General features: G+C 34.7%; 1 protein-coding gene across 1 annotated transcript in view; it reads left to right on the top strand.

Moving 5' to 3' along the window:
* The first annotated feature begins 2,101 nt into the window (after positions 1-2,101).
* Positions 2,102-16,029, top strand: part of LOC130622687 (solute carrier family 35 member B1-like) — a 34,314-nt gene continuing 20,386 nt past the window's right edge. Inside the window, exon 1 of the mRNA XM_057438177.1 lies at positions 2,102-2,308. Coding sequence (XP_057294160.1) covers positions 2,136-2,308 — 173 coding nt within the window. The 5' untranslated portion in view covers positions 2,102-2,135. The remainder of the gene's footprint in view (positions 2,309-16,029) is intronic.

The raw sequence follows: 16,029 nt of genomic DNA, 5'->3' as shown, positions 1-16,029 counted from the left end.
AAGGTGCTCAAGATTGTTCTGCCAGGCGATCCTAGCTCAAGGTTCGCAATAAGGACCGTCCGTCTGTGTCGAAGAGTCCTTGTACTTGGCCTTGCGGATCGCTTCGAAAAGGTTGACCTTGTTCATAGTGGAATAGTTACGGACCTTTAGTGCTTTCGCAGCTTTTTTCAGTTCGTTAACGTTCATGTTTGTTTTGGCATGCTGGATCAACAACATACCAAAAGTCTACTACGACGAAGGATTCGTCATCAGAGTCGGAATCACTAAGGTAGCGGGAGCCATAAAACTCGACAACCTTATACTTACACTCCTCCAAGTAGGTTTGCATGTAGTAATTTGAACCTTGCTTATAGATGCCATATAACTTGATGATGGCTTTGCACTCGCAGCTTTGTTTTAGTGGTACTTTTTTGGAATGGAAGTCGGTTCTGACTTTGCTCTCCCACTCCTTCACCTTGGTGGTAATGTATTTACCTTATTTTACAGGTGCGGTGGTGAATCAATGACCCTCCAAGGACTCTACCTTGGTCAGGATACTCTCATACTTCTCTAACCATTCGGGGTGGTTATAGATGTCGAATGACATGGTAAGAGAGCAGCCCTCATCGTAACGCTAGGCACCATCGGAATAGAGCTTTTTAGGTGTTTTGATCAATAGAGGGGATAGCTTGTTGTCACTATTTTTATAGCTAACAACGAAGCGTTCATCTTTGCCCTTGTTTGATGGGATAGGGTCGCTTAGCACGATATTTTCAACGTTTACGTCTTCGATATTTAGTGGAGTCACTTTGGCATAAAAGTCTCTTGAGTTAACATTCTCGTTATCGAATTTGAACATCCTTTTATTTGTGGAAACAAAACTTCAACTAGCATCACACGGACAGCTACCACTATTATACGTGATATACTCATGCCAGCAGTACCAGCAGGGCAGTTTACCTTTTATGAAGAATCTCCGTCCGCAGGAGCATCTGTCATAGGTGTCGAGTATCTTTTCACAGTCGTCGCATTGTTCCTTCATCGTTTATTTACTCCACAAGAGCTCAAGGTCTGTCTTTTCATCCTCTGAAAAACACCAATCAATGACTCTATCGGGATGCCACGTTATTGGAGCTAATTCATAACCAATTCTGGCCTTTACCATCGTTCTTGATTGATATGCATCAAGCACTTAGGGATTGATGCCGTTATTCATCGCTCGATTCATGAACCAATCTGGAACAAACGCGAGTGCCCTGGGATCTTCATCGGCCGCCTTGGTACACATTTCCTGGGTCTTTGCATGATCTGGGACATCCTCGAGCAGCAAGGGGTACCCTATCCAGGATCATTGGTGGGGACCATCGAATAAGGGAATTCCCATTTGCGCAATCTCTATTTTTGTTGATGTCAGCATTATTCCTGTTAGTCGCTATTACGCATGCGTGGGATTTTATCGGATTTCCCGGAATTGTCGTATTTGTTGGATTCGGGGAATTCGGGATTTGAGGAATTTCCCTTGTCGTCGTCGTCGTCCGTCGACTGTCCCAGAACATACATTTTGCATTCTCTGACCAGTCTTGAAACTGGGCAAATTTATGTCCAAAGATTGGGCAGCGTCCTAAGGTTGGGCAGAACAGCTACGCCGGCAAGATTGTTGATCCTGCTGTCCACAATGGCACCTTCCGTTTGTAAATATACTGTGTATGTATTAATTGATTTTGCCGTAAATATACGTGTATGTATAAATTAACCTGTCCGTAAATATACCGCATATGTATTATTAAGGACAGAATACACTTATACTATACTAGTATATTTTTGCCTAGAGAACGTGTTGAATAGTTATGAACGACCTTCCATAGAAAGAAGAACTCGAAAAATGGACTGAGTTTTTTATTTCCTGAATTATTATCGCCCCCACCACTACATATCCCATCTAACCGCCAAATATTGATCTTGCTTTAAACTGTTCCGGTAATAATCTCGTATTAGCCAATCAAGTGATATGAAGTAGTCCAGTGAAACAATGCTGGCACAGCAAAATTAAGATGGTATTGGCATCAAAAACCTGTATTTTATATGATAGCCAACTGGGAGTTTTCGCTTTCCAAGAAAAATTTGAATAACATTGAAAGAGTTTTCATCGAAATAATATGGTCATACAGAAGGAATTTTTTGTGGACATAAATCTGCCTATAATCACTACAAAAAAACCATCGCTTTTTGAATTTTTAAATACAAGAATGAGCGAAATTCAAAAGTTAATTGGATGTTGTTTGGGTATATTTATTTGTTACTTTTATTATGGAATACTACAGGAAAAAATGTAAGTCTATTTTATCTCGCTAGCTAGCTATAACTAGCTAAGAGTGGGTTCGCCCATATACAACCATCGCCCAATTACGACCAGGGATATAAATTATGTATAAATTGTGTATACTGCATTTATTTATTACCATGCTAGGTTAATTCCTTGTTTGAAACACTTAAGAACCTTTTAGCTTAAAAAAAAACAAAAGTATTTCCACTTTATTTGTCAAGAAATATTGGTTCAAAGTTTTCGCAGACTCTGCACATTAAAAATGACTGACAAAATATTTTTTCAAAAATTCTTGGAACTCTCATAAAAAGTTGTGAATAGATAAAATTCAATCAACTCTGTGGGAATTCCATACTTGGTGCCATCCTTTAACCACCTTGTTAACAGTTCCTTATCCACACTACTAGAGGATTGAAAAGAATGGACCCAATAAATTTACACATTGAAAAAAATATGGTGTAAAAATATGCCATACACGCGACAATTGACCATATTGGTGCACGAACATACCTGTACTTATCAAGACTAGACGATAACTTCGTTAAAGGCGCAAAATCACCTTGTTGGCTAATTTTTTAAGGCCTTTATTGTAAAAACTGGAAGATATTAGAAGATGTTTAAATGTTTTAAGCTTTGGGGAGACGATGTGATTTTTCCATCCGCATGCAATACGATTTTGTTGCATTGCACGCGGATGAAAAAATTGCATCGTCGAGCCGGGTAAAATGATGGGATTTTTTTCGTGCAATGCGACTAAATTTGTCAAAAAAATTGTTGCACAAAATTAAATCGATTTGATTTCTTGCAACATTTTTTTGTTGTTGAATGTTGCAGACAACATGCAGCAAAGTTTCAGGTTGTTGCTTCGTCTCCCATGGTTTGCAACATTTTTTTTGCTGCAATAATCTACCAATCAGAATACGGTATTTTCTCCAATCATTTTCTGGATAATGCTGAATAATCATAACGGAAAGTTCATAATACAAGAATTGTTGTTGTTGTGTGGAAGAAAAGTTGAAAATGAACAAGCAAGAAAAACGAGAACTCATAAACTTTTATCGAGAAATCCAGTACTGTGGAAAAATGACGATCCAGATCACAACAATTAAACAGAAAAGATTAGCAGTAAAAGACAGTTTATATTCTTTGTTTGATGAAAAGCATACAATAGAGGTACTTGAAAAAACTTTTCAATCTCTCTGTACGTGCATGAGCAGAGAAATCAAAAAGGTATCATTAAACAACGATGTGGAAGCAGGGAGATTAGTACTATTGGACTCAACGCAACCTTTCGAGCACAATTACCCCAAATTCCACCATCAGAATTTCTGCCATTGATACCTACATCAACCAACAAAATTTCATATTCTGGGCCTATCATACCCATTAAAACGATGCTCGATGACAATATGCTTCCCTTCTACAGTACTGGAATCAGGACACCTAACATTGTGAGCGCGTATCATGCGCGATAGGAACGATCCGCGATCCTATCGTGACCATCGCGATAGAAAAAATGTTAATGAAAAGCTTCACGATAGTCGCGATGTATAAAAAAATAACGATGCTATCGCGATCGTCACTATTAATCGTGATTGTTGCGATGGATCGTGAATAACATTAAAAATATTAAACAATAGATGTGTATAGATGTGTAATCTTGTGTCTTTGTTTTTGTTTTTTTACATTTAAAAGTTCTTTTGCATCTTGTATTTTTATTAGAAATTGGATTTTAGAAATAAGGTGACTCCAACTTAATTACTTATTCTACGGGCGAAGTAGAAACAAACAAAAAACAACTATTCATATTTAATTGTGTTATTCTCTCGTGATATTAATTACATGATTTTTATAATGTTTAAAGATGTGTCATGACGGTCGCGATATGGATCGCGAAAATCACGATGCATCGTGAAAGTCAATTTATTTGTTTAAAAATCATGAAAACGGGATCCTAGAAAACGGAAAGATCGGCGTAGATCGTTTAAAATCATGAAAACAGGATCGTAGAAAGCGAAAAGATCGCTGTGGAACATTTGAAATCATGAAAACAAGATCGTAGAAAGCGAAAAGATCGCCGTAGATCGTTTAAAATTCATGAAAACGGGATCATAGAAAGCGAAAAGATCGCTGTAGATTGTGTAGATTGAACCTATGAATATGCAATTTTACTAGTCTTTTCAAAGAAGTCAACCTCGTATATTTTACTTTTTTTATTTCTGGTTTCGTTTAAAGTGCGTATTATTTCTTTTCGTTTTTTAAAAAAAATTGTTTAATTCTTTTGTTTCTGGTTTCGTATTGAAATAATTATGCGCAATTACGCAGGTATTTTGAAGTTCGTTTCAAGATCGCATAGCAATTTACTTTGTTCAAAGTTCGTATCATTTCATTTTGTACGATAAAAAAACTTTGTTTAAGTTCGTATCATTTATTAAAAAAGTTCGTATAAACTTCGTTTACATTTTTTATTTTAAACGAAGCACTTCGTATGACATTCTGGCCTCGTCAGAAATGGCGTGCGATCGCACGCGCACACGCCATGTTTGAATGTTCCTGTGCGATCTTCGCACGCCAAAAAAAACACTAAATACCTCAGGCGTGCGCTAATCGCACACCAAAATAAATAATGTTTTGTTCAATGAAGGAGCACAGGAATAATATAAAGTGCCGATCGCGAGTAAAGCTACACATCTTTGAGAGTACAAGTACAAATAAATGTGAGTAAAATAATTCAGAGTGAGAGTACAATGCGAGTGCAAGTAAAATAAATAAGAGTAATCAATAATTAAACTACTCGCAAGTAAATCTTTAAAAAAATATATCATGTTACTCGCGAGTTATATTAAAGAAAAACAAAGACATTAATTTTAATTCACCATTTAATTTTTTTTAATTTAGTTGCTCTTTTAAAATTAATAAATAAATTTTAAAGTTCAACTTTTCCGTCTTTTACTTCTTTAAATGCTTTCGCTACTTTCGTTATAAGAAATCACTTCCAGCATGTTCTTTCGCAGAAATCACTTCCTGCATGTTCTTTCGCAAGCACAGAGTCAGCATGATATCTAATTATAGTTATGGTGATCAATTGCCACATGCAGACTTTGCTTTCTGAATATTTTCAACAATCATTGCTTTACAACTCAGACAACAATCTGTATAGTTTTAAAACATCGCCATAGAAACAGGACGTCACAAAGCTTGTTATTGTTTTGTTTAGGGGGGAATGTTTTAAGATTAAAGCAACAATAATAACATGAGGGATTTTTTTTATAAAAAAACAGTTTAATGTTTAATGATATATTTTTTTGAAAAATATAAAAATAAAAAATATTTACAAAAAAGTTATTACCTGAAAGAGTTTTATGACTGTAACTTGCATGTTGTATAATTTTTCTTCGTTCTGTTGCTACGTTGTATACTTTTTTTTTCAAAAATAATAAATAATGAACGCATCGCACATTTTAGTTTCATCGCAACAAATTACCTGCTTTTTTAAAACATGGCAAAATTAGTGTTGCTGTATGCGAGTTCTATGATTATTCGGAAAAAAAACGAAACAAAAATGAGCACACACCATCGCACGCCATTGAAGATTATGCCGTGCGAACAACGCACACCTTAAAATTATTAAGAAGTATCATGACGTGCTCGCACGCCAGCATTTTTCTTCCTGACGAGGCCTGATATTCGTTTCACGAAACGAAGTACTTTGTAGCGTTCGTATAATTATACGAAAAAAACATACGAACATTTTGAGACGATCCCTTACATCGCACATGTTACTTGATTTTCGCACACCTACTCAAATATTCCTGAAAAAACTGTTTCTTGTGTTGTACTGGTGTAATTTTAATATATGAAAAACAATGTCACAACAATCAGTGTGTTAGCTAGAAATTCTCACTTAAGGCCACTAGGCCTCAATTGGAAATTTCTTGTGGATCTTTTGGGGGACGCCTCATTGCGGCGTCCTTATGGAAAATTTTGAAATTCCATGTTTTCAGATGCCTGAAAACAGCTTTTTCCACCGCATTTTCTTCTAAAACATCTGTCAAAGACTTCCATTTTTTTACTAGCATGCTACCATTTTTAGCTTTATGTGAAATGCTAATCTAACGTTAACGACAAAAAATTAATAAATAACAATGTGCCTAGATTGTTGATTTTGAATAGCGTGAATCTGAGCGGAACTTTTTCGGTTACCAGCAAATTGGTAAGGATCGCTAAAACGTTTTGGATAATCAAGACACAGCAAAGAAGGCAGACAGCGACAAGCCTGAAAAGCTCGCAAGGTTCGTGAAACTAAAAATTTGAAAAATATTAATAAAAAACTTGTAAAATATCTATCCCAAAAGAGTGAATAGTGTAGTTTTGGTGTTTCCTGGCATTTATCCACATAAGAATTTTCAAATTATACTTGTTCTTCAAGAACATTGTAGCTTTTTCCAAATCTTTCATTGGGAAAAAGTAAGTAAATTTGTAGTGTACAGGCTAAACACCACTTTTTTATTTTATTAGTTTCCCGATCACAAAACCAATTCCCATGTTTCTCCCAGTTTTAGCTAACAAACTTTTCAAGTGTCGTGCAACTCTTGTAAGTGACACACGTTCAAGTGAAACTTATGCGCATCATTTTAAATTACACACATTACACACATTCTTATTTTACCATGTACAGTACAGTCAGAATGTAATCTACCGCGGACATGAAATTTGCATGAATAGTTTACACAGAACAATAACATTGCGATAGCTTTTAACAAACAATGCCATGACGCGATCGATTGTTTAATCACAATAGGTTGCAAGATCAATCTTAGCAATCTATTTTACGCGAACTCTTTTGAAATTTTTAATTGCAGTAATTAAGTATAGAAGTTTATTTGTTTGTGTTTCATTATAAAATTAGTCATCGGAGTTGAATTTGAAATAGTATTTTAATATAAATTAACTTCGATAAATATCAATTGTATATGTAAACCCTTGCCATCTCATTTGCCCAACCATATTTAAAATTTGGTGATATAAATGTTTTTTAAGATCACATTTCAAAAGTTTAAGAACGAAAAACGGCGATTAAATGTTTTTTAAGATCACATTTTAAAAGTTTATAAACGAAAAGCGGCGATAGAAATGTTTTTTTAGATCGCTTTTTAAAAGTTTAAGAACGAAGAATCTTTTTTATGATGTTTTAAAAGTTTAAAAACGAAAAGCGGCGATAGAAATGTTTTTTTAGATTGCATTTTAAAAGTTTAAAAATAAAAAGCGGCGATAGAAATGTTTTTATTTGTTTCAATAAAAAAGTATGCGAAAGGATTATTTTACGTGGTTTGTTAAGAAGGAAATGTTTTCATCAAGAAATGTAGATATTGTATTTATTTTAGAATATACACCATTTGATTTACAATATAGTGAACACAAATTTTTTATACATTTTATGTATATATAAAAATGTTATTTATGGTTAATCCAATTTGATATGGATTGATAGTGAATAACATCATGTGATAGTGAATAACATCATGTACAAAGATAAAAGCAATAAAAAATATTCAAAATACTATCCAGTTCCTGAGTACAAGTTTAAGGGAGTGTTTATGAAAAAGCTGGTGTGAAAACACTAGATAATGGAACACCATAAAGAATAACGCCAGGCACAGAGACAAACTAGTCTAAGAAATGCTAAGAAGATAAGCATATCTAGTTGTACTGATATTTAGTGACTTCACAAATCACAAAGTATCTTTATTGGAGATGTAAATAACTTAGAAAGGTGATTTCTGTGCTACTAGAACAAACCAGATTTGATCTGAAACTAAATCATCTGCTGATGTCCTTGATCATGAGATCATGCAGATATAAAAATAATGGTTCTGGTGGCTGGGGTAGTACTTTAAATTAATTTGAAAACACCCACTTAAGATGTTGTGGCTTGAAGTTATTATTAAATCTTGAAATTTAATTGAATCTTGTATAAACCTTCTTGTGACTGTCGCAAGTTCTTCACTTTATTGATGTTTTTTATATTGATTTATCAAAGGAACAACAAAAATCAAATTTTCACCTACAAAATGTTTTTTAAATACTTATAAAAAGATTTAATATTTACTTGCAAACACACAGATTGATCATATCTTTAGCCACCATATCATGTAAACAAAAAACCTTGGAATTTCGAACCACCTGTTAGGTTTCACAGGTACCTAGGACCTTACGCACAAGTTAAACTACACATTTTACTGCGGATGTTGTAAAACATTGGCGATGATAATGATGTTCAAACTAAACAAATAAATATTTACAATTTAGAATGAAATTTATAGATTGAGTAGTACAAACGTAATAAATCGTATAAACGTACCAGCTTGTCACAGCAAAATAACCAACGTGAAAAACTTTAACGCATGGTTGAAAAGCTTGAAATTTAGTTAAAATACTTGAAAGTTGAAACTTAATAAATCTTCTAATACAAAAATACTTAAATGCCTTGATTTTGATTTAGAAGTTGAATAAATGTTTTAAGAGCTCTGACTCTGGCTTCTCACTTGTGTATCAAAAAAACGTTGAATCTGAATGCGTGAATAATAGATCAGCAAATATTATATATATATATAGTTAGGCGACTCCAATTTAATTAGGCGAAGTTGATACTAGCTTACGGTCCGTCGGCGAAATAAAAATAATTTTATCAAGAATGTATGGTCGGAATAACAACGGAGGAGGGTGTTACGACAACCGTTTTTTTATGTATTTTTGCATTTTTGCAACACACGCAGCTTTAGTTGCGAAGAAAAAATAATAATAATTTGTCTCACTAAAAAATATGTAACTAGTTCTCAAGGTGAAAAGATAAAAATACTTTCATGCTAAAAAACTTGTTTTTAAAAGCTTTGCAGCAAGAATTTTTTTTGTGTTGTTTTCAAAGTTATACAGCATGAATTATTCTTGCGCTGTTTTGAAAGTTGTACAGAATATACTTGTATTGTTTTGAAAGTTTTACGGCACGTTATACTTAGCTGTTTCGAAACTTATACAGCAAGTTATTATTCTCCTACTTATAATAATAAAACAAACAATTTTAGTGTTCTTTTTTTTAAAAATTCATAACGGAGGAGGGTGTTACGACAAGCGTATTCTATCTTGTTTTAATTATTTTTCCTAAATGGTATTGACTGTATTACAGTGTAGCTAGCGTAATTTTAAACATATATATTAAACATTACGAAGGAGGGTGTTACGACAATAATCTGTCTTGTTTTTCGCTTGTATTATAACTATTTTAGCGAAAGTACTAGATTTATAAGTCACTTTTTCAAGTTCTGCTTTGGAGTATTCAGGCTCATTCATGTAACATCCTGTTACTGACGTTTCGCTAGAGTCACTTGAATATTCTACTTCTGAAATAGGAGAGTCAGAGCAGGAGCTTGAATTTTCCATATCTCGCTGCTTTCGCTCAGCGCAAGGTTATGCTTCTTCAGCGTAATATACGTCCTGATATAACAGTCTCCAGAATCAGCCGTGGCCTCAGAAAATTTAAATGGCGCTTACCGTTCGCTCATAGAAGGGGTAACTTTTATATTAAAATCAATCCAAATAATATTTATTTTTCAAAATTTTGACCATAATTTGGGAAACGAACATATAATGTTAACCGAAATAATGCTATTTAAGTTTGAGGCTTAATTCCCCTTTAATTTCGTATGAAAGTTTTCTAAAATCGTATAAAATTCGTATGAGTTTTAAATTAAATTCGTATGAGTTTAAAAAATTTGTATGAGTTAAGTTCGTATGAGTTTAGAGAGATGGTTGTTTGTAAGTTCTAATCATTTGAAGTAATAAGAACGGCGTTTAGAAATTGTTAATGTTTATTTCCCGGCTAGCTGCATAGCGAAAAGTTATGTATGAAAATTTGTACGAAAATTCATATGAAAATCATATAAAATTCGTATGAAAATCGTATAAAATTCGTGTAGGATTTTTTAAAAATCGTATAACTAATTAACGCTATACAAATTGTAGACGATTAAATTCGTATATATTCGTATAAAATGTCATTCGAAATTTGTAGATGACCCTTATCCAAATTGAATTTTTGTCAACATCTTTTATTTTTGCACTTTTCCGAGTTCTGATTTTTGTATCATATTTCTGCTCTGCACAAACTTTCAATCCTTTGGTTGGGTAAATCTTCTGATCACAATGTCTCTATTTTTCACCCACTGCTTCAAAGGCTTTTGATCAGAGTGAATCCAATGCAACGTTATTGAACTATCGATTAATTTGTAATGTTGTTGAAGTTGGTCAAATGATCTTTTTACTACTTCACCAGTATGTACATTTAATGTTGCAGCAGGCAATTTGGCTCTTGTTAAGATCACCTTTTCTGGTACAAGCTTAGATTTGCTGAATGCAAGTTGACACGAATAGGTACCATCTTTTCCTTCAAATTAAGCATTATATCGCTGCGCACGCTGCACTCTTACTTGCATCCCCAATATTAATTGTTGATATATTCAAGTTGACAGAATCTTCTGGTACCACTCCTCGTTTGTATTTGATTGTATTAATTTCTCCCATCATTTCAAAATGAGAGATCCATATCCATATGTGACGTCATCCCAATTCATCTTTTTTCTAACTAATTCATGCAGATCAATTTTCATAACAACTGTTATCGGAGTGAACTTTTCCGTCAGGTGGAAGATATCAGCTGCTTTGGCGACACAATGACGTCTTGTTAATCAGTATGGAATGGTTTTGCTTCATCCGGATGTTGTCTTTTTCCCACGTGATTTTTTAGAAAAATTTAACTCACCAATATCTAAAGATATCGTGTCATCCTTCGGGGTCCACTTCATTCCTGCAATGCTGATTTGGTCACTGTCATCTGAAAGATTATCTGGCGGCTTACTATTGGAAAATGATACTCCTAAATCCATCATGAGTGCTCTTTTGAAGGCTAATTCTTGAGTTTCGGCACGGGTTATGCAGTCATCAACATATATATCCTTTTGCAAAATTTGGTTGACTTCCGGGTATTCGTCTGCAGATAATTTTGCTGTTTCTCGTAAAGCTCTCTCTTATTGGTTGTCACTAGACTTGACACCACAGATTAGTGTTTTGATGATCTTTTGTTCAAGTATCTTGGTAATGCCTAAATCCTGTTGCCAGACAAAGCGTTAAAGGTACCAATGAGATTCATGGAGACACACTGTGTTGTACATTTTCCTGGTGTTAGTGAGAAATGCAACATCCACAGAATAACGATTTCGACCAACTTATTCATATTGTTTAATCCGTTGGCGAGTATGTCATTTGGACTAATTATTGTATTGATTGGTCGTGATGCATCAAATACTAATCGGCTTGCAGTAGTAACTAAGTTGGGCTTCCATACTACACGCCAAGGTATAAAATTTTGATTTGGATTACCTTTCAGCTGCTTTTGTTGCTCATCAGTTAAATTTTTCACATACTCCATAAATCCCAACGATTGCATTTTGTTCTCCAATTCTATTATTTCGGCTTTGCTTTGTGGATATCCATTTCTTTATTTGCTGTTGATATACCCGAAGAGCATGCTGCTTGTTTGGGGTAAGTTTAACTTCTGGCTTGTGTAGCATGGGTAGATACGCTGAGGTGACTTTGTTGACAATATCGACTTTAACAGACTTATTTATCACATCTTAATTAATGTCCTCTTTTATGGTCCTTAGTGTTATATTGTCGTAGATTTTGCAGTTTTCGCAGTTTCAACACTCTATGCACCTGTAGGTAATCACGGTACCGGCACTTTCCACTTCATTAAATAATTTTAACCTTTTGACCGTTGACATGTACGAATATCTGTCATCCTCTTTATCTATCACATCAGGCATTGAACTATTAAGAAAATCTTTACTGTATTCTAGCAGGATGTTATCTAAGGTAACATGGTAACCAAATTTATAAAGTTGGTAAAACTGATTTGGGTTGCCAAGCGTTGACTCTATTTTACTAAACACGTCATGGGGACCTCCTAATACACCTCTTCCACTGTCTGCATTTTTAAAGAAGGAACGATATATGGACAGTCCTGACTCCTATTATGAAATCTGTTTTCTCACCAACAAACTTGGGAAGTTTTGGCAGCTTTCTTACGTCACCACCCCTTTCCACATAACAGACACGTATATCATCTTCCACTTTACCTTAAAGGGGATAGACGTTGTTATTTTTGGAAAACATACTCAAGACATTAATGCTTCAATACCATTGTGTAGCGGTATTTTCACACTATATACACCGTAATTCGATTCTGTTTTCACACAAGAAATTTCCCGATCCTTTCAATTTCTTGCGATGTAATTATTTTCTCGGAAAAACAATAGTCTATTTTGAAAATAATTATTTATGCAAGTTGCATGTACGAGGAAGCTTACATTTGAACTGTACTGTATATAAGATGCATGAAATGTTAGTTTGATTTCTTTTGAATATACACAGGTCAACAGGCTAACGAAGAATACATTTGTTTCAATACTCGATTAGTAAATTTTCATTTTTATCCCTTTCATACTAAAACATGCTTTTTCGTAGGGTATTTCTGATGGTTAATATGTTTGCATGTAAAGTCAATTTTACAGGCACCATTTTTATGTTTACCTTTTGTATTAATACTGAAGAAAAATACTGTATTAATTGTTAAGTAACAATAATGACTTACTTTGATTGTCTGACTTGATTACTCAGCGGTATCACAAACGCAACCAGCAGGGACACAACAACACAACTTGATCCGTAACACAACAACACAACTGGATATCAACACAACTGCACAACCACTTGAGACCCCATCAAGAACATTCACTATTGTTTACAGTCTATATTATGGAGACAACATATTAATATCAACATTAATCTCATACAGTATTTGGTCCCTTGGTTGATATATGGTCAGCCTCACCACAAATAAAACATTTGCTTTGATTGGTTGTATCTTTTAGCATTTTTCTTGCTTTGTATGTCAGCTTTTGTGTCTTTCTTATCCCATGTTTCTTGATTCATCAGTTTTTGTTGCTGGAATTTGATGTCTTTTTCCAAAAATGTAATCAATTGCTTCCAGCCATCTTCTCCGTCCAGATTGTCGTCACATGTTTTAGAAATCCACTGGGTCATTCTTTCGTTACCCAGAAGTAACTTTGGCAACCTCCCCAAGGATTGTTGAGAACAAGGTTGGCAATGCTCACTTGAGCTTCATACCCCGCCTAGGTCAACAGGTTATGGATCAGTAATTTTTACAACCTGTTTGTTGAAATAAATTCTTTTAAATTTGAAATTAAAGAAATCATGCACACACCTGCTGCTAATATATTATTTTTTTGTTGTATGGCTTACATGGCTAGTATATCATGTTGAATTATTTTTTTTAAAAAAAAATCATTTGTACAGAGATTGATGTGGAAAGTATGTTGATTTTTTTAACTTTGTTGCGACAGTATATTAATTGTTTTTGGCTATGAAAGTCATTAATAATTGCGAGTGAAAGTCATTAATTTGTGAGCGCTACTGAAATACTATGTAATAGGGTCACGTGCCACTGAAAAGGACTGGAGCTAGATTGAAGCGGCCATCAAGGCGGCAAGTAAAACAAATATTTAAAAAATGATATCTGGGGTTACATGAACTTTTAACATCATCATTATCATCATTCTCGGCTTAACGTCCGTTTTCCATGCTAGCATGGGTTGGACGGTGTATATTAATGACCCTCTTCCAATCTGATCTAGACTGTGTTAGATCTAAACTCAACTTCCTCTCTATCAAGTCTGTCCTTATAACCTCCTGCCAAGTCTTTCTCGGTCTGCCTCTGGGCTTTGCCCCAGGAACTATCAAGCCTCTACACTTTCTTACCCAATTATCCTCCTCCATTCTTCCCAAGTGCCCCAGCCAATTCAATCTTCTTATCTGGATAACATCTTTAATTCTACGGAGACTTAGCCTGCTTCTTAGCTCATCTGAACTCTTTCTGTCTCTCAGACTGGCATTACACATCCACCTAACCATTCTCATATCATTCCTTTCTAAACGGTCAAGATCTTCCTGCTTCACTGCCCATGTCTCACTACCGTACAACATAACACTTCTTACACAGGCCTCATACAACCTACCTTTTACCTCAATTGACAGGACTCTGCTAGTCAATAAAGGAAGTAACTCTCTAAACTTTTTCCAAGCAGAACCTATCCTGCAAGTAACACTTTTTCCAACACCCCCTTCACTGCCCAACATATTACCTAAGTAACAGAAGTTCTTAACTATCTCTAACGAGCCACTGTTGTACATCATTAAAGCTGGAAATACTTCATTCTCTATAATCTCACCTTTGCAACGCTTGCATACAAACTATATGTCAGCTCTTAACTTTCCGCTAATACTACTGCACTTTTTATGTACCCAATGCTTGCAAGTCTGACAAAAAATTGAGTTACTACCAACCCCTTTCCTGCAAACTCCACAAGGCCACTTTCCAGCTACAAGGTCACACTTGGCTGCAATGCTACTTATCATGACTTTAGACTTTGCTGTGTTTACCTTCAGCCCTTTCTCTTCTAGTCCTTTCTTCCACTTCTCAAACTTTTCAACTAATTCTTCCATCGACTCTGCTATGAGAACCAAATCATCTGCATACAATAACTCCCATGGACAACCTGTTCTGAACTCCATCGACAGTGCTTCTAAGACTAGAATAAACAACAAAGGACTAAGTACAGAACCCTGATGTACACTAACATTTACACTAAATTCATCACTAAGTAAATCGTTAATCCTGACACGACTTCTAGCATTGCTGTACATAGACTGTACCATCGTAACTAGCCACTCATCCACACCTAATTTCCTCATAGCCCACCAAATAACTTTACGTGGCACTCTATCAAAAGCTTTCTCTAAATCTACAAAGGCAAATTAGAGATTCTTTCTCTTTCCTAAATACTTTTCCTGAAGCTGTCTGAGTAAAAATATTGCATCTGTAGTGCCACGCCCTGGAACAAAATTGCAATTGCAAATTGCATCTTATCTATATCAATTCTTTCTCTAAGTAACTTATCAATCACTCTTTCAGTAACTTTCATTACTTGATCAACCAACTTCAAACCTCTATAGTAACCCCTTTCTAATGCATCACCCTTGCCCTTGAAACAATTCACTATTTTAACAAAAAGTGAATATGTGATTGGGAATTTCTTATGAAAATCTTTCCCTTTAACATCTGTAAACATGAATGAAAACTTTCTTTCGTTAAATTTAGAAATAGCCAACTTCTTGTTTGTTTCTGTGAGTAGCAAATATGATTAATTTCTCTTCTCACTTTGTCAAATAAACTGTTGAAAGGAGTTGCATGATCATTGATGCTATTTTATTAGTGTTAAAAAATGGGGTTTCTGAAAAGATCTTTCTTCTGAAATGCACATGCTTAACGTTACTGAAAGATCGCATAATGTGTTAAAAAACAGCAATCATGTTAGAAAAATCTTGATTTCAGCAATTCTTTTGACAGTGTTTCCCATAGAACATTAAAATTAAATTTAGTACACTTTCATTTCTTTAGAATCCTACCTTACATGCAAAAAATCAGCTAAGTCTGAGATGGTGGGTGTCAAACTCATCATTTTAGAGCTGTTTTGACATGGAATGACCCTGATGTATGCGGAGTATCTAGAAATCTTTTTGAATAGTGCCCCCAG

Source organism: Hydractinia symbiolongicarpus, chromosome 12 (assembly GCF_029227915.1).
Source record: "Hydractinia symbiolongicarpus strain clone_291-10 chromosome 12, HSymV2.1, whole genome shotgun sequence".
Taxonomy (NCBI): Eukaryota; Metazoa; Cnidaria; class Hydrozoa; order Anthoathecata; family Hydractiniidae; genus Hydractinia; species Hydractinia symbiolongicarpus.
The sequence above is the reverse complement of the archived record's forward strand: the minus strand, read 5'-3'. Positions and strand labels throughout refer to the sequence as shown.